Source organism: Mesoplodon bidens, assembly GCF_964165515.1.
Source record: "Mesoplodon bidens genome assembly, chromosome: 1".
NCBI classification, from domain to species: domain Eukaryota; kingdom Metazoa; phylum Chordata; class Mammalia; order Artiodactyla; family Ziphiidae; genus Mesoplodon; species Mesoplodon bidens.
The window spans coordinates 73,665,956-73,684,750 of record NC_138176.1 but is presented as its reverse complement, the minus strand read 5'-3'; the positions used below and the strand labels follow the sequence as shown (position 1 = coordinate 73,684,750).

The following is an 18,795-nucleotide window of genomic DNA, read 5'->3' as shown; positions in this document are numbered from 1 at the left end:
TTTTTCTTCTGCTAACCTTGGGTTTTGTTTGCTCTTCATTCTCTAGTTCCTTTAGATGTAAAGCTAGATTGTTTATTTGAGATATTTCTTGTTTCTTGAGGTAGGCTTGTATAGCTATAAACTTCCCTTAGAACTGCTTTTGCTGCATCCATAGGTTTTGGATCGTCATGTGTTCATTGTTATTTGTCTCTAGGTATTTTTTGATTTCCTCTTTGATTTCTTCAGTGATCTCTTGGTTATTTAGTAATGTATTGCTTAGCCTCCATGTGTTTGTGTTTTTTACATTGTTTTCCCTGTAATTCATTTCTAATCTCATAGCCTTGTGGTGAGAAAGGATGCTTGATATGATTTCAATTTTCTTAAATCTACCTTGGCTTGATTTGTGACCCAAGATGTAATCTATCCTGGAGAATGTTCCATGCACACTTGAGAAGAAAGTGTTATCTGCTGTTTTTGGATAGAATGTCCTATAAATAGCAATTAAATCTATCTGGTCTATTGTATCATTTAAAGCTTGTTTCCTTATTTATTTTCATTTTGGATGATGTGTCCATTGCTGTGAGGTGTTAAAATCCCCCACTATTACTGTGTTACTGTCGATTTCCTTTTTTATAGCTGTTAGCAGTTGCCTTATGTATTGAGCTGCTCCTATGTTGGGTGCTTATATATTTATAATTGTTGTATCTTCTTCTTGGATTGATCCCTTGATCATTATATAGTGTCCTTCGTTGTCTCTTGTAACATTCTTTATTTTAAAGTCTATTTTATCTGATATGAGTATAGCTACTCCAGCTTTCTTTTGATTTCTATTTGCATGGAATATCTTTTTCCATCCCCTCACTTTCAGTCTGTATGTGTCCCTAGGTCTGAAGTGGGTCTCTTGGAAACAGCATATAGATGGGTCTTGTTTTTGTATCCATTCAGCCAGTCTTTGTCTTTTGGTTGGGGCATTTAATCCATTTACATTGAAGGGTATTATCGATATGTATGCTCCTATTACCATTTTCTTAATTGTTTTGGGTTTGTTTTTGTGGGTCTTTTTCTTGTGTTTCCCACTGAGAAAAGTTTCTTTAGCATTTGTTGTAAAGCTGGTTTGCTGGTGCGAATTCTCTTAGCTTTTGCTTGTCTGAAAAGCTTTTGACTTTTCCATCGAATGTGAATGGGATCCTTGTTGGGTAGAGTAATCTTGGTTGTAGGTTTTTCTCTTTCATCACTTTAAGTACATCCTGCCAGTCCTTTTTGGCCTGCAGAGTTTCTGCTGAAAAATGAGCTGATAACCTTACAGGGATTCCTTTGTATGTTATTTTTTGTGTTTCCCTTGCTGCTTTTAATATTTTTTCTTTGAATTTAATTTTTGTTAGTTTGATTAATATGTGTCTTGGTGTGTTTTTCCTAGGGTTTATCCTGTATGGGACTCTCTGTGCTTCCTGGACTTGGGTGACTATTTCCTTTCCCATGTTAAGGAAGTTTTCAACTATAATCTCTTCAAATATTACACCCTTTCTTTTTCTCTCCTTCTTCGGGACCCCTATAACTCGAATGTGGTGTTGCCCCAGAGGTCTCTGAGATTGTCTTCAATTTTTTCATTCTTTTTTCTTTATTCTGCCCCTCAGCAGTTATTTCCACCATTTTGTCTTTCAGCTCACTTATTCGTTATTCTGCCTCAGTTATTCTGATATTGATTCCTTCTAGTGTATTTTTCATTTCAGTTATTGTGTTCTTTCTGTTTGCTCTTTAGCTGTTCTAGATCTTTGCTAAACATTTCTTGTGTTTTCTCAATCCGTGCCTCCATTCTATTTCCAATATTCTGGATCTTCTTTACTATTATTACTCTGAATTCTTTTCCAGGTAGATTGCCTGTTTCCTCTTCATTTATTTGGTCTTCTGTAGGTTTTTACCTTGCTCCTTCATCTGTGACATATTTTTTGTCATCTCATCTTTTTTGTTGTTTAATAAGTGGGATTATGTTCCTGTCTTACTGGTTGTTTGGCCTGAGACTTTTAATAGTGGGGTTTTTAGGCTATTGGGCAGAGCTGGGTCTTGGTGCTGAGATGAGGAATTCTGTGAGACCTCACTCCGATGAATATTCCCTGGGGTCTGAGGTTCTCTGTTAGTCCAGTGGTTTGGACTCGGAGCTCCCACCTCAGGAGCTTGAGCCCAACCCTGGGCCCATGAACTAAGATCCTGCAAGCTGTCTTGTGTGGCAGAAAAAAAGAAACAAAAAAACACAACAATAACAAAGTAAAAATTAAAATTAGACTAGGAAACTAACAGATACGTTAGGAAGAATATAAAAATAAAAACGTAGATGAATCAAGAACTGGAAGGTATATCAGTATCATAATACTAAAAAAGAGGAGGAGGGAAAAGAAAAAAAGAGAAATACAGGGGGCAAAGGCCTTGGCTGTGGACGGTGGGGCCTATGCAAGGGTGAGGTTTGGGTGGTAGGCTGGGCCAATTCTCAGGACCCACAGGGCTGGAAAAGGCTCTGGGGGCTGTGGGGGTGGGGCTTAGGCTCAAGGAACAGAAGGGGCCCAGGCGTGCACCCCACCCCTGGTCTCAAGAGGGCAGGGGACCTCACCTCAGAGCCCAGCAGGCTTCCTGGGCTTGAGTGAGTGGCGACAGTGCCCTCCTCTCCTCTCCTGCTCCTCCAGTCTGGAGGGCCCCTCCCACCTGCCTCTCCTGTTCTCCCCTCGGCCTCCTTCCTATGCCCCCAAGGACCCACGTGACCTGGAGGGGGCTTTGGAGGGCAGGGGGTCACCCCGGGAGCTCAGCAGGATCCCCAGGCTCGAGTGGGCAGGGCAATCGCCCTCTACTCCTCTCCCACTCATCCTGGATGGCCCCTCCCGCCTGCCTCTCCTGATCTCCCTAGCCTCCCTCCTATGCCCCCAAGGACCCATGCGGCCTGGATGGGGGTTTGGAGGGCAGGGGATTGGCCTGGGAGCTCAGCAGGCTCCCCATGCCCAAGTGGATGGGGCAATCGCCCTCCACTCCTCCCAAAGGGCCCCTCCCACCTGCCTCTCCTGATCTCTCTGGCCTCAGGGGCGCTGATTCTGTCTGGCCTCCAGTTCTCCTCCCTTCTCAGTCCCCCTACATCCTACCGGTTCACTTTGGGGTTCCTCCCATCCTCTTGGGCCTCAGAGTTCCCCACCAGCGGCTGGGAGGCACCCTAGTTGTGGGGAGACACTAACTCCGTGTCTTCCCACACAGCCATCTTGATTCTGCCTCTGGATTAATTTCTAAATAGGTCTATGTGTTGACAAAACTTTTCTCAAATATTAAGAACTATTTATTGATTTTAGAATTAGAAGCTCTGGAAACAGGTTTTCTATACTTGTTGATTAACTGTCATTTAAACTTCTCAAAAATACAAGTGGGATGCATAAGTTTATGTCAATGTTTTCTAGTAGTATGCAGATAATGATTGCTACCACAGGTAGGAGAGCATAGTTTTTTTTTAAAAAAAGCATTTACAGCCAACAAATCTTGGTTGAATCACATACTACCAGCTGTGTGACAATCTTGGTAAAGGTACTTAACTTCTCTATGCTTCATGTTCTTAATTTATAAAATGAGGATACTTTCACTTGATTTCACCTACATCCTTAGCATCTCCTTTATCTTATCCCTTTAATGCTGATGTTCTCAAGGGTTTGATCCTGAACTCTAGTCTCTTCTAGGGATTATAAATGGTCACCAAACAGATCAGTATTTGAAGCAACTGAATGTGAATGCCTTTAAGCAAGGCAAAACAGACTTCACCCACAATTTCCTGTTTCCCATTTAAGTTACCTGCCAGGTCCCTATAAGTAACACATTCATGACCCAAATTTTACTTATGGTCCCTGATTTTGTGCATGCACCAGATTTATAGTAGGAAGCAAGATTAAACATGTTCCTTGTACTCATTACACTTTAGACAAATGGGAGACACACAGAAAACTGGAGAAAATTTTTTAAAAGAGGTTATGTTTAGGGCAACATTGTTAGCTTAACAACATCATTGCTTAAAGCTCAGACAAATGTTTTGCCATTCAACCCAGTGCTCATTTTACTACTCTGTGCCAACTGCTCCAGTGATTTTCAATTTTACATTGAGTACCTGCTGGATTTCAAAACTTCAGAAGTTTCCTTAGTCTCCTCCGAACTTTTATTTTTTTGGGGGGGTGTTATGTGGGTCTCTTACTGTTGTGGCCTCTCCCGTTGCAGAGCACAGCCTCCGGAAACGCAGGCTCAGCGGCCATGGCTCATGGGCCCAGCCGCTAGCGGCATGTGGGATCTTCCCAGACCGGGGCATGAATCCGTGTCCCCTGCATCAGCAGGCGGACTCTCAACCACTGCGCCACCAGGGAAGCCCGCCCTCTGAACTTTTAATATGCTAACATGTAAAGGGTTCCTCACAGATGATAAAGTTAATAATAATAGGTAACATTTGAAGAGCATTGTGGGCTGGCTAAATGCTTTACATAGATCATCTACAAATACAGTAATTATCTCCATTATACAGAGAAGAAAACTTGACTTAAAATTAATTTGCCAGGCTTCCCTGGTGGTGCAGTGGTTAAGAGTCCGCCTGCTGGTGCAGGGGACACGGGTTCGTGCCCAGGTCTGGGAAGATCCCACATGCCGTGGAGCGGCTGGGCTGGTGAGCCATGGCCACTGAGCCTGCACGTCCGGCGCCTGTGCTCCGCAACGGGAGAGGCCACAACAGTGAGAGGCCCGCATACCGCAAAAAAAAAAAAAAAAAATTAATTAATTTGCCAATTAATGTGGCTAGTTAGTAAATGAGGATTGAAACTTAGGTCTGTCTGATTCTGGAGTTATTTCTTTTAATGCCCAAGCTATAATTTCTGTAAAGGATATACTTATGAAGCATTTCCCAAAGTATTTAGCCATGGAATACTAAGCAAGGAACACCTAATTAACATTTATTTGAACTAGTATTTTCTAAAACAGTTTGGGAATGTTGGCTCAGTCTGCGCCAAAATTAAAAATAAAAAGATTATGTGATTAAAATAGATATAATACTTAATTGCATGCACAGTAATTACAAATCTAAAACATTGACAGGAAAACAGTATACTGAGTATGTTAACTGTATTTGGATAGTAAGAGTCAAGACTTTTTTTCTTTTTCCTACACTAAATAAACATTTTTTATGATAAAAAGCTTTGAAAAGTATTATCTAAATTATTCTGCCCTTTCACATTAATTCTGTTCTTCTCAACATAATCACCATATTTCATCAAACCTAAAAAGCTACTGTAAGATGCCACTAATCATAAAATCAGGAGAAGCTGGTTTTAGCAAATACATGAATTTAGACTACATCTGAATCATTAACACACATAAAAGATTACTTCAGAGATTCTTATCATTTCTAAATGACTTCCCTTTACCTCAGCAATCTCTACAGTAGTCTTCCCCACTGATTTTGAAATTGCCAGTACTTTTTAAAAATTAACAAATCCCCTACCCTGGGCTCTCAATGTTAGGAACCAAACATAAACTATTGCTTTGAAATGGAAGTTTTAAGTGCAGACTTTCATTTTTACTTTATAGAGAACTCCACAAAAATTTGGAAGTGATTCTCTATTTCTCAAAATATCTGATTTCACTGTTTCAGAATTGCAATTACGTAAAAACTTATATTCTCCTTAGACACTCTAAGTATTGTATTTCATCATATATAAGATACCATCAATTGTAAAATGATTCCAATCATAAGATGCTGCATTATTTTGGGTACCATTAAGGAAAAAAAACCATGGCTGATTTAACTGACCTAATGTTCTCTTACACTTAGTCACATCCTGTATTATGTATTGAAATACCTGTTTTGAATTTAGCCCTATTTTTATCTTATATCACTCTTGTGTTTCCATGAATTTCTTTTTTGAAAATTGAAGTATAGTTAACTTACAATGTTGTGTTAGTTTCAAGTATATAGCAAAGTGATTGTTTTATATATATATATATATTTCCTTTTTCAGAGTCTTTACAGTACAGGTTATTACAAGACACTGAGTATATTTCCCTGTGCTATACAGTAGGTACTTATTTACATATTTTATATATAGTAGTGTATATATGTTAATCCCAAACTCCTAATTTATTTCTTCCATGTATTTCTGCAAACACAGTAACTTTTTATTTAAGTGCTAAATGATCTTTTAAAGGATACTTAAGAGATTAAACTCAACAACTATGTACCAACAGTACACACAACTCAACTGAACTAATGACAATATTATCAGTTATAACCAAGTTTGCGTAAGTTGGGCAGTGACAACGATGTCACAGCTGCTATTTAGTGTATAATGAGTTTAAAACATTGAATACCCCACTATTTCAGAGCTATAAATATGAGAAAAATATGCCTCTCAGAACTAGTGAACTACAGTAATTTTAATCACTTTTTTCTCTCTTCTACCATCATCCCTATTCTGACCTTCTAAACTTCTTTCCTCCATTTGTTTTGTAAATCGCCAAGCCACCCCACTCTAAGAACGCCGTTATTACAGTTATACACATTGCAGCTCTAGGTTAAAACTCCTGCTAGGATTTAAAATGTGTCAAAAGTCAGAATTTTTAAACAGGTAAATTAAAAAATTAAATATTTTGAGAACGATACATTCCAGAGACACTCAAAATATATAGCAGTGGCAACCAGCAATAATTCCAGGGGACTTTTAGTAACCTTTGTCAAAACATAGAAAGATCTAAAACTATGCTTTTTGTGAAAGTTCATTTTATTCTTGTTTTTCTTCTAAGCATGTGATCAGGGAATGAATTCAAATGCCAGCTCTGCCACTCATTAGCTGTGTGACTTTCTTTTTTTTTATTATTGAAGTATAGTTAATTTACAATGTTGTGTTAGTTTCAGGTGTGCAGCAAAGTAACTCAGATATACATACATTCTTTTCCAGATTCTTTTCCCATATAGGTTGTTACAAAATATTGAGTATAGTTCCCCATGCTATACAGTAGGTCCTTGTTATTTATCTGTTTTATATATAGTAGTGTGTATAAGTTACTCCCAAATTCCTAATTTACTCCCCCACAACTTTTCCCCTTTGTTAACCATAAGTTTGTTTTCTACGTCTGAGTCTGTTTCTGTTTTGTAAATAAGTTCATTTTTAGATTCCACATATAAGTGATATCATATACTTGTCTTTCTCTATCTGACTTCATTTTATATGATAATCTCTAGGTCCATCCATGTTGCTGCAATTGGCATTATTTCATTCTTTTTATGGCTCAGTAATATTCCATTGTGTGTGTGTGTGTGTGTGTGTGTATGTTTATATATACACCACATTTTCTCTATCCATTCATCTCTTGATGGATATTTAAGTTGCTTCCATGTCTTGCCTATTGTAAATAATGCTTCAGTGAACACTGGGGTGCATGTATCTTTTTGAATTATAGTTTCCTCCACATATATTCCCAGAAGTAGGACTGCAGGATTATACTGTAGCTCTATTTTTTTTGTTTTTTAAGGAACCTCCATACTGTTCTCCATAGTGGCTGTACCAATTTACATTCCCACCAACAGTGCAAGAGGGTTCCCTTTCCTCCACTCCCTCTCCAGCATATATTATTTGTAGACTTTTTGATGATGGCCATTCGGACTAGTGTGTGATACCTCATTGTAGTTTTGATTTGCATTTCTCTAATAATTGGCGACACTGAGCATATTTCATGTGTCTCTTGGCCATCTGTATGTCTTCTTTGGAGAAATGTCTATTTAGATCTTCTGCCCATTTTTTGATTGGGTTGCAAGATGAACACTACAATAGTCCAGTTAACATCCTCTACCATACATAGTTACAATTTTTTTCTTGTGATGAGAACCATCAAGATCCAGTCTCCTAGCTATTTTCTAATATGCAAAACAGTATTATTAACTATAGTCACCATGCTGTACGTTACATTCCTATGACTTATTCATTTTATAATTGGAAATTTGTATTTATGCTTGTTTTTCTCTACTCACCAGAGAGCCTTCTTCCCGTTTACTAATGAGGACACTGGGGATCCTGGAGGGCTTAAGGGATGGCTATGAGGGTATGGCTAAGAGAAGACAGTCTGTGTGTTTCAGATACTACGGCCATTAACACAGAAAACCTTTTTGTCCAGTGACATATGCATAAAATTTTTAAAGTGGTATGTCTAGGTCTCCCATGGCCCACTTACCAAACAAGGTCACCTTTTAGCGGGCTCAGATTTTCCCCAATAGGATTTAACCAAACCTTTCCACTCATAGATGTACTCACCACTATCTTTCTTCCATTTCTTAACCAAGAACACAGTTAATAACAGTAGCCACTATTTTAATGGGCCTGGCATATTACATACATTGTCATTTAATCTTTATAACCTTGTGAGACAATAAGGTTATAGATAACTCAGAGAAATTATGTGACTTGTCTAAATCCATTCAAATATTAAATGGTAAAGCCATGATTTTAACTCGTGTTTGTTACTCCTAACCTCACACTACAAGTCATTTTAAAAGTGTTTCCAAAACCTAATTAAAGAAAATTAACTGACCATCCATTAAAATTCTTGCATACCTAAATTAAGAGCACTAAGAATCTGACTGGTCATTTCTTACCACCCCTAGTCAAGCCACTATCATATCTCCTCTGGATTTATGTAAAAGCCTCCTAACTGGTGTTTCTTCCACCCTATTCCCTCCAGTCTATTCTTGAGAGCAGCCAGAGAGATTCTTTTAAAAAGGAAGTCAGTACTCCACTGCTCAAAACCCTCCAATGGGTTAGACGCCCTCAAGATCCTTCATGACCTGTTCCGTATCTCTGATTCTTTCTCCAGCTTTAGTTGCTTCACTGAACTCTGACCTACAGGCTTCCTTGCTGTTCAGGAGAGTTCCTGCCTGATGGCTTTTGCAATGTCTGGTCCGTCTGCCTGACTGCACCTCCCCAAAACAGCCTAACGATTAACTCTCTTGCTTCTGTCAGCTCTTTTCAGTAAGACCTTCCCTGGCCATACTAAAATTTCAACCTATATCCTCCTTCCCGGCTTTACTACTTTTGTTTTCAGCACTCATTACGACCTAAGATACGGTACGTTTTTCTTAACTTTGTTTAGTATGTATATTCAATAAAATGTGAACAACAGGGAGACAAGAATTTTTGTCTGTTTTGTTCATTGCTTTTTACCGATGCCTAAAACAGTGTTTGGAACATGGTGGGCGCTGAATAACTACTTGAGGAATAAACGAATTCCTGTCACCGCCTCCCGGTTCTCTCACACGCGCAAAAATAAACATGTTTGTGCATATATCTTTTCCAGTAACATCCTTCCCCTCGGCCCCGCATCCCATTTCTCAAACTTGGCTCCTTCAAAAGGTCCCAAGCTCTTCCCTACTTCCTCATGCCAAGATTGGCGCTGCTGTGGGCCGACTTCCCCGCAGGCCAGGTCCTATCATCCGAAGGCCACTAAGGGACAGAGGACTCTTATGTTCGCAATCCCCGTACCCCGGGACCCTCTGCGGACGACACTCACATGTATCGGTGAACAGGCAGAACCTCGGCCGTCTCGGCCCGGAGCCGGTAAGGACAGCCTCCCGCTCACGAAGGCAGAGAGAAAGGACCCAATGAGGTGTCCTCGCTAAACGCCTGAGCGGTCCACAGATTCTTCTCCAAATTCAGTGGCTCCCTTCCCGTGTGCAGCCACACCACACTCCCCGTCGTCCATTTCCTCAGCCAATAACGCCAACCATTCCGCACCTCTTCCTCGGTCTCTATATTTTGTCGCCAGGTTGGGCGAGGAGCAAGACGCCGGACGTCGGGGCCTTTCTTTAGAGTTCCGTCGCGGAGGCTGTGAGGTCAGAGGAAAAGGCCGAGGTGAGGGTGGTGGTGGGGAGAGCTGGGAGTTGTCAGGGGTGAGCGCGGGGGTCGCTCTCCTGGCCGGAGGCGGCCCTGGCAACTCTGGCTGACTTAGGCTGGCGGGCAAAGGGCAATCTCTGAGCTCCCGGCGCTCCAGGAGCAGCCTCTTTTGTAGAAGCACCTGAAATGCAGGGTCTGGTGCACTAAGCAATAGCGGCAACACCAGCTCCAGCGACAGCTCTGGGGCCCTGTGTAGGAGCTCCATCCCCTTGTCTTTGTGTCCGCCTGCGTCCCCAGACCCAAAGGCAGGTATTTGGGTTTCCCAGTTTTCTGTGTCGTAGTGGTCGGGGCTGGTGGGAGGTAGAGGAAAGTCAGGTGCAGCGAGCGGCCTCCCATTTCCGCCGTGAGTGATAGAGACCACCGGTGCAGCTGCTGGCTGCTGAGTACCGTCTCCATTCCTACCTACAGCCCGCCTTCCCCCTACACACCTGAGTCCTTTGAGGACTGCAGGCGACTCTTCGAAAGGATCTACTACCTGACTGTTTCAGAGAATTTGGAATCGGCTCTCCCGTTGCTCAACGTAGATTCGAGCTCTTTGGTTTGTTTCCTGTTTTCAAAGGTGTAGTCAGTTGTCGAGATGTGGCATTCCCTTGTGCAGTGGAAGAATGTGAACGAGTAGAAGTTTCTTTAAAATTGTTAGTGGTTGCTTTTCAAGGCCTCTTGTCCCTGTTTTTATTTGGGACAGAAAGACAACTTTTTGCGGAAAAGTATATAAAATAAATGAAACCCATTGAAGAAATGTGTAAACTGTTTTATTCGTAACGAAATATGCATCTTTTGCCCTATTTTTTTTACCTTTTTCCCTTTGTGATGCATTTCCACTTAAAGTTCTTTGAGGGCGGACATTGTGTCCTGTTCACTGGTGGCCCCGAAGCTGGAAAACACCTGACTTAAAATAGGAGCTTCAGGATATTTGTTGAATGAATGAATTTTCAAACCCAACTCCTATGTTGTTTTTTTTTCCTCAACTAAACTCTCACTTCAGCTGTTTTTTCCACTGGCTTTCTTCCACTCACCAAGCGGAAAAAAATCTATGTGTGTGTATTTGTTATGTGTGAACCTTTTTATGTGCACCCATCTAAGAGGTAGTTGAAGCAGAACACTGATGAAATGTTTAACGCCAACTACTGTTTATCGTTTTGAATTATTTGCATTTTCTTTATTTGGTTATTTGATTTTTAGTTGTCTAAGTGATAGAAGTATCTCATGGAAGATCAAATAGCATAGTATAAAAGGACTGCCTAATAAAATGCAACAGCTCAGGCTCTCCCTTCCTACCCTCAGTTCTGTTACTTCAGAGATAATCATTTTTAACCTTTTCTAATTTTAGGTCTGTATGTTGAACAAGTTAAACTGCTAATTCTATTTATTTTAATTGACTTCTTAAGATAGGCCACACCATCCACAACCTCCCTACTACAATTTTTGTTGTTGTTTTTTGTTTTTTAATAATTTTTATTGAAATACAGTTGATTTACAATGTTGTGGGGTTTTTTATTTGTTTTTGGCTGCATTGGGTCTTCGTTGCTGTGCGCGGGCTTCTCATTGCCGTGGCTTCTCTTGTTGGGGAGCACGGGCTCTAGGCGCGTGGGCTCAGTAGTTGTGGCACGCAGGCTCTAGAACGCAAGCTCAGTAGTTGTGGCGCACAGGCTTAGTTGCTCCGCGGCATGTGGGATCTTCCCAAACCAGGGCTTCAACCCGTGTCCCCTGCACTGGCAGGTGGATTCTTAACCACTGCGCCACCAGGGAAGCCCTCTCTACAAATTTTTGAATCGTTATCACAATTTTTAGTTTTCATATTGGTTAATTTTAGAGTTCTAAGTAATATATTTAAACTTAATGTTTTTCATATGAACTTTTGAAAATACTTATATTTGGCTCCTTATTTTGTAAAATGAGGGAAGTAGAGACTCTACCTTCCTTTACCGCCACAGAAACCACATCCATTCCCACCTTCCCTTAGGTGGACCTTTACTTGTACATTGTCAAGGTTATTAATAGTTACAGTATATTTCTTAACTGCAGTTGTTTTTTGCTTTGTTTATGTGTTTAAAAACTAGTAAAATGTTACAATATTATGGCTTTGTAAATAATCTTAAGTGCTGAGCCAAGAAGTATGCTATTATACATTTCCTTCCCAATGTTTTAATTTCATGACCTTTGTACCACTCTAACAAGAAGATTTGTAATATTAACGTCCAACTGATTACTCTTTCTTCCTCTCCAATAACAAAAAATATGCCATAGTTAAATGTGCTTAATTTTTTGGATTATATACTTCTTATGTAGCTTTTGGCTCTCCTCACTTTCACAGAGTACTTTGCACCTTCTTTGAGGGAAAAGATGCATGTGCTTTATTCACCACATCCTCTCATTCTTTGTATGAGAACCGCCCTTACTCTGCTTGAAGCCATTCCCCTTGGAGCCCAATTACCTTCTGTTTAATTGGAACAGATTACTTTCTAGTCCTTTGGTGCAGCTTCTATACTGTATTATATTCATTGAATTCTTGAGTAAGATACATTGTTTCTTAACTCCACATCTTTTATTATTTGTTTTCTCCTCTGTTTTGTTAGAATACATCCTAAAGAAACTTATTCATGAAGGTATGTGGATGGTGATTTTATTTTTTAATGTTTGCATGGCTGTAAATTATTATTTTGCTATTATGAATGATAGTTTGGCTGGGTAAAGAAACAAAATTATGTTTCTTCCAACTTTTCAAGGCTTCACCATCTTTTTTTTTTGAGATGATCATATGGTTTTTATTCTTCAGTTTGTTAATATGGTGTATCACATTGATTGATTTGCATATATTGAAGAATCCTTGCATCCCTGGGGTAAATCCCACTTGGTCATGGTGTATGATCCTTTTAATGTGTTGTTGGATTGTGTTTGCTCGTATTTTGTTGAGGATTTTTGCATCTATATTCATCAGTGATATTGGTGTGTAGTTTTCTTTTTTTGTACTATCTTTGTCTGGTTTTGGTATCAGGGTGATGGTGGCCTCATAGAATGAGTTTGGGAGTGTTCTTTCCTCTGCAATTTTTTGGAAGAGTTTGAGAAGGATGGCTGCTAGCTCTTCTCTAAATGTTTGATAGAATTCACCTCTGAAGCCATGTGGTCCTGGGCTATTGTTTGTTGGAAGATTTAAAACCACAGTTTCAATTTCATTGCTTGTGATTGGTCTCTTCATATTTTCTACTTCTTCCTGGTTCAGTCTTGGAAGATTATACCTTTCTAAGAATTTGTCCATTTCTTCCAGGTTGTCCATTTGATTGGCATAGAGTTGCTTGTAGTAGTCTCTTAGGGTGCTTTGTATTTCTGTGGTGTCTCTTGTAACTTCTCCTTTTTCATTTCTAATTTTATTGATTTGAGTCCTTTCCCTCTTTTTCTTGATGAGTCTGGCTAATGGTTTATCAATTTTGTTTATTTTCTCAAAGAACCAGCTTTTAGTTTTATTGATCTTTGCTATTGTTTTCTTTGTTTCTATTTCATTTGTTTCTGCTCTGGTCTTTACAATTTCTTTCCTTCTGCTAACTTTGGGTTTTGTTTGTTCTTTCTCTCCTTCCTTTAGGTGTAAGGTTAGATTGTTTATTTGAGATTTTTCTTGTTTCTTGAGGTAGGCTTGTATAGGTATAAACTTCCCTCTTAGAACTGCTTTTGCTGCATCCCACAGGTTTTGGATTATCGTGTGTTCATTGTCATTTGTCTCTTGGTATTTTTTGATTACCTCTTTGATTTCTTCAGTGATCTCTTGGTAATTTAGTAACGTATTGTTTAGCCTCCATGTGTTCGTGTTTTTTACGGTTTTTCCCCTGTTATTCATTTCTAATCTCATAGCGTTGTGGTCAGAAAAGATGCTTGATATGATTTCAATTTTCTTAAATTTACTGAGGCTTGATTTGTGACCCAAGATGTGATGTATCCTGGAGAATGTTCCATGCGCATTTGAGAAGAAAGTGTAATCTGCTATTTTTGGATGGAATGTTCTATAAATATCAATTAAGTCCGTCTTGTTTAATGTCTCATTTAAAGCTTGTGTTTCCTTATTTATTTTCATTTTGGATGACCTGTCCATTGGTGTAAGTGAGGAGTTAAAGTACCCCACTATTATTGTGTTACTGTCAATTTCCTCTTTTATAGCTGTTAGCAGTTGCCTTATGTATTGAGGTGTTACTATGTTGGGTGCGTATATATTTATAATTGTTATATCTTCTTCTTGGATTGATTCCCTGATCATTATGTAGTGTCCTTTTTTGTCTCTTATAATAGTCTTTATTTTAAAGTCTATTTTTTTCTGATATGAGAATTGCTACTCCAGCTTTCTTTTGATTTCCATTTGCATGGAATATCTTTTTCCATCCCCTCACTTTCAGTCTGAATGTGTCCCTAAGTCTGAAGTGGGTCTCTTGTAGACAGCATATATATGGGTTTTGTTTTTGTATCCATTCAGCAAGCCTGTGTCTTTTGGTTGGAGCATTTAATCTATTCACGTTTAGGGTAATTATCAATATGTATGTTCCTATTACCATTTTCTTAATTATTTTGTGTTTGTTTTTGTAGGTCCTTTTCTTGTGTTTCCCACTTAGAGACGTTCCTTTAGCATTTGTTGTAGAACTGATTTGGTGGTGCTGAATTCTCTTAGCTTTTGCTTGTCTGTAAAGCTTTTGATTTTTCCATGGAATCTGAATGAGATCCTTGCTGAGTAGAGTAATCTTGGTTGTAGTTTCTTCTCTTTCATCACTTTAAGTATATCATGCAACTCCCTTCTGGCTTGTAGAGTTTCTGCTGAGAAATCAGCTGTTAACCTTATGGGAGTTCCCTTGTATGTTGTCTTTTTTCCCTTGCTGCTTTTAATAATTTTTGTTTGTCTTTAATTTTTGCCAATTTGATTTCTATGTGTCTCAGCATGTTTCTCCTTGGGTTTATCCTGTATGCGACTCTCTGTGCTTCCTGGACTTCGGTGGCTATTTCCTTTCCCATATTAGGGAAGTTTTCAACTATAATCTCTTCAAATATTTTCTCTGGTCCTGTCTCTCGTCTCCTTCTGGGACCCCTATAATGTGAATGTTGTTACATTTAATGTTGTCTCAGAGGTCTCTTAGGCTGTCTTCATTTTGTTTCATTCTTTTTTCTTTATTCTGTTCCGCAGCAGTGAATTCCACCATTCTGTCTTCCAGGTCACTTATCCGTTCTTCTGCCTCAGTTATTCTGCTATTGATTCCTTCTAGCGTAGTTTTCATTTCAGTTATTGTATTGTTCATCTCTGTTTGTTTGTTCTTTAATTCTTCTAGGTCTTTGTTAAACATTTCTTGCATCTTCTCGATCTTTGCCTCCATTCTTTTTCTGAGGTCCTGGATCATCTTCACTATCATTCTGAATTCCTTTTCTGGAAGGTTTCCTATCTCCACTTCATTTAGTTGTTATTCTGGGGTTTTATCTTGTTCCTTCATCTGGTACATAGTCCTCTGCCTTTTCATCTCGTCTGTCTTTCTGTGAATGTGATGTTTGTTCCACAGGCTGCAGGATTGTAGTTCTTCTTCTGCTGTCTGCCCTCTGGTGGATGAGGCTATCTCTTCACCATCTTCTAACTTCTGTTGTTGCTCATGAGAATGAGTGTCTGATCTTGATTTGTTGATGCCTGAACTATTTGTTTTCTTTCTGAAATGATTAAAATTTTTAGTTATGCTTGATGCTTTGAAAATTTGTCATGGCATGTCTTGGTCTGAGTTTATTCTCCTTGCAGTTAACTCATTCGATGGAGCTAGGATAAATGTCTCTATTTGGGTCTTTTTTCATTTATTCTCCTTGAAATTAGAAGCCTTTTTAATTTGAAGGTACATATTTCCCTTCAGTTGTGGGGAATTTTCTCCCATCTTTCGTAATTTATTCTCCTTTATTTTTCCCTGTTCCCTTTTTTGAAATGCCTATAAGGTGGTTGTTGAATTCTAGGGTTGATTCACTATGTGTGTTATCTTTTCTGTTATGCTTTTTTTTTTAATCTATTTGCCCATTTGCTTCATGTTCTGAGTAATTGTCTCAATTTTATTTTCTAACACTTCTATCTAGTTTGGTAATCATATATTTAAGTTCCAAGCACTAATTTTAAAAATTATTATTTTCTCATATTCTCTTAATTTTGTTTCATTTTCTTTTTTTAAATGAGATGAAATTTACATATATTAGAGTACACTGATTTTAAATGATCAGTTTGAGGAGTTTTGATCCACGTGAACAAACATGACAAACACCACCCTAATCAAGATGTGAAACATTTGGACTACTCCAGAAAGTTCCTATGTTTCCCTCTCCAATCCTGTCCCGACCCCCACACACACACACCCAGCCAAGGCACTACAATTCTCTTTTTTATCACTATAGTTTAGAACTGTAGTTCTAGAACTACATTTAAATGGAGCCATAGGATATGCACTCCTATGTGTCTACTGCTTTCATCAACATAATATTTTTGAGATACATCCATATTTTGGCATGGTTGTTCCTTTTTTGTTGCTTTTGAATAGCATTTCATTGGATGAATATGCTACAACTTGTTTATCAGTTCACTTGTATGATGTTTACATTGCTTCCAGTTTGGAGCTGTTATGAGTAAAACTTCTGTGAACATTCTTGTACAAGTCTTTTTGTGGACAAATATTTTAAGTTTTCTTGAGTAAGTACCGAGTAGGAGTGGAATTTCTGAGTCATAAGGGGTATTTTTAACTTTAGGACAGTTTTCCAAACAGTTTTTCAAAGTTCTTGTGTCATTTTAACACTACTCTCAGCAGCAGAGTATCAGCTCCAGTTCCACATTTTTCTCAACACTTGGTATTGCCAGTCATTCCAATTTTAGCCATTCTGGTAGGTGTGAAATGGTATGTTGTTGTGCTTTTAATTTGCACTTCCCTGCTGATTAATTATATTGACAACTTTTTCATGTGCTTATTGTCTATTTGTATTCCTTCTTTGTGAAAAATACGTGTTTCAGACTTTTACCTATTTTTTCTTTTTATTATTGAGTTGTAGGCATTCTTTATATATTCTAAGTCTATTATCATATATACAAACATACATATAATACATATACATCTATTTGATAAAAATGTCATATATAGATATAAATAATATTTTTCTTAACTTTGGCTTGGATTTTTATTTTCACATATGTGACTTTTGATGTGCAATGTTTTTAATTTTGATGAAGCCCACTTTATAAAGTTAATTTTTTATGGCTTTTTAAAATCCTGCTTGAGAAATCTTTGCCTATCCTAAGGTTGCAAAAATATTCTGTTTTTTTTTTTTGTAGAAGACTTACAGTTTTAGCTTTTACATTTAGGTCTATAATCCATATCAGATTTTTGTGGATGTAGCAGTAGGAGTTGAGGTTAATTTTTTCCCATGTGGATGTCTTGTTTTAGCACTATTCGTTAAAAAGACTATCCTTTTCCTATTGAATTCATTGGCCTTTGTTGAAAACCAATTCATTGTATTTAAAAATGTTTTTCATTTTAATATTTAATTTTTTTTCAATTTTTATGAAACATATTGTATATAGCACATATATATAAATAGATAGAGATAAAGAATATGGGAATTATGGAGCATAATAATAATATGAACACCCTTAACCCACCAATTAAGAATATTACTCAAAATTTTTGAAGCTTCTTATGGGTTATTCCCTAATCTTATGACTGTTTTTCATACAGTGGTAACCCTAGCCTCAGGTTTTTTTTTTAATTCCTTTAATTTTTGAATATATTCTTACCTCATATGTAAATATTCCTGAATTATTTATTATTTAGCTTTTGTGGTTTTTGAATTTTATGAATATTGGCATAAGTTTTGTGTGACTTTTTTCCCTGCTCAAAATATTTCTAGGATTCATCTATATTATTAAATGTTGCTATAGTTTGCTTGTTTTCCATCCTGTGTGTTCTTCCATCAGATGAATGTGCCACAGTTTATTTAGCCACTCACCTGTGTGTGGATATTTAAGTTGTTTCCAGTTTAGAGATAATAGAAACAATACCACCCTGATCTTTCTTGGTTTCTGCTTGTGTATGTGTGTAGGAGTTTCTGCAGGAACAAAATAGTGTCAAACTGTCTTCCAAAGTCTTTGTACCAATTTACACTCTGTTTCTCCATAATCTAACATTATGTATCATCAGATTTCTTAATTTTTACTGTCTCACAGGTATAAATTCTCATGTGATTTTAATGAACAATTTCTTGAATATTAATGAGGTTGTTTATCTTCTCACATATGTTGGCAATTCCTTTTCATTCTTTTATAAAATATGTTTTTCCATACCTCCTTTTTTGTATAATTGGTGTAATATCTTCTCAAAATTTTCTCAAACTTTCTAAATATATTAGAGTTAGTTTGGGTTTGGGTTTTTTTTCATAAATTATTTTGGTTGCATCCAGGGTAGATTTTTTTTTTCTGGTTTATTTTATTTTTTGCCCTTTATGCTATAGTCTTTCCTCAACTACCTGATGATTCCTGGACAGTTCCTCATTTAAGAGTTAAGGAAGACTGTCTGGGAGCATTTTGTATGTGGATAGGCTTGTTGACTGGAATACCCTGTTTTAGGATAGCTTGGTAGACAGCCAGATATTAACTGGGGTCTTACAAATTCCAGAATTAAGAGGAGTTTGCTTTTGTCCACAGTGCTCATACCAACTATTTATTGTAATTTTCACACAGTTTATTTTATTCGTTTAGGGATGAACCATTTTGTTTTTTGTTTTTCTTTTGCTTAGAGGATAAATAACTGGCCAGGGACTTCCCTGGTGGCGCAGTGGTTGAGAGTCCGCCTGCCAATGCAGGGGACACGGGTTCGTGCCCGGGTCCGGGAAGATCCCACGTGCCGCG

At 38.1% G+C, this 18,795-nt stretch overlaps 2 protein-coding genes across 5 annotated transcripts in view; one reads left to right on the top strand and one right to left on the bottom strand.

The window, feature by feature from the left end:
* AIMP1 (aminoacyl tRNA synthetase complex interacting multifunctional protein 1) overlaps window positions 1-9,639 on the bottom strand; it is a 38,313-nt gene extending 28,674 nt beyond the window's left edge. The window contains exon 1 of the mRNA XM_081226574.1: window positions 9,532-9,639. Within this exon, the coding sequence (XP_081082700.1) occupies window positions 9,532-9,533 (2 nt within the window). The 5' untranslated portion in view covers window positions 9,534-9,639. The remainder of the gene's footprint in view (window positions 1-9,531) is intronic.
* Window positions 9,640-9,865: 226 nt separating this feature from the next.
* TBCK (TBC1 domain containing kinase) overlaps window positions 9,866-18,795 on the top strand; it is a 237,684-nt gene continuing 228,754 nt past the window's right edge. For 2 of the 4 annotated variants that reach the window (XM_081226529.1, XM_081226526.1), the window contains exon 1: window positions 9,866-10,159. The gene's annotated coding sequence lies outside the window, so the exon portion shown is untranslated. Of the gene's footprint in view, window positions 10,164-10,289; window positions 10,453-18,795 lie in introns of those variants that run through there. The other 2 variants (XM_081226527.1, XM_081226528.1) reach the window with 2 other exon arrangements.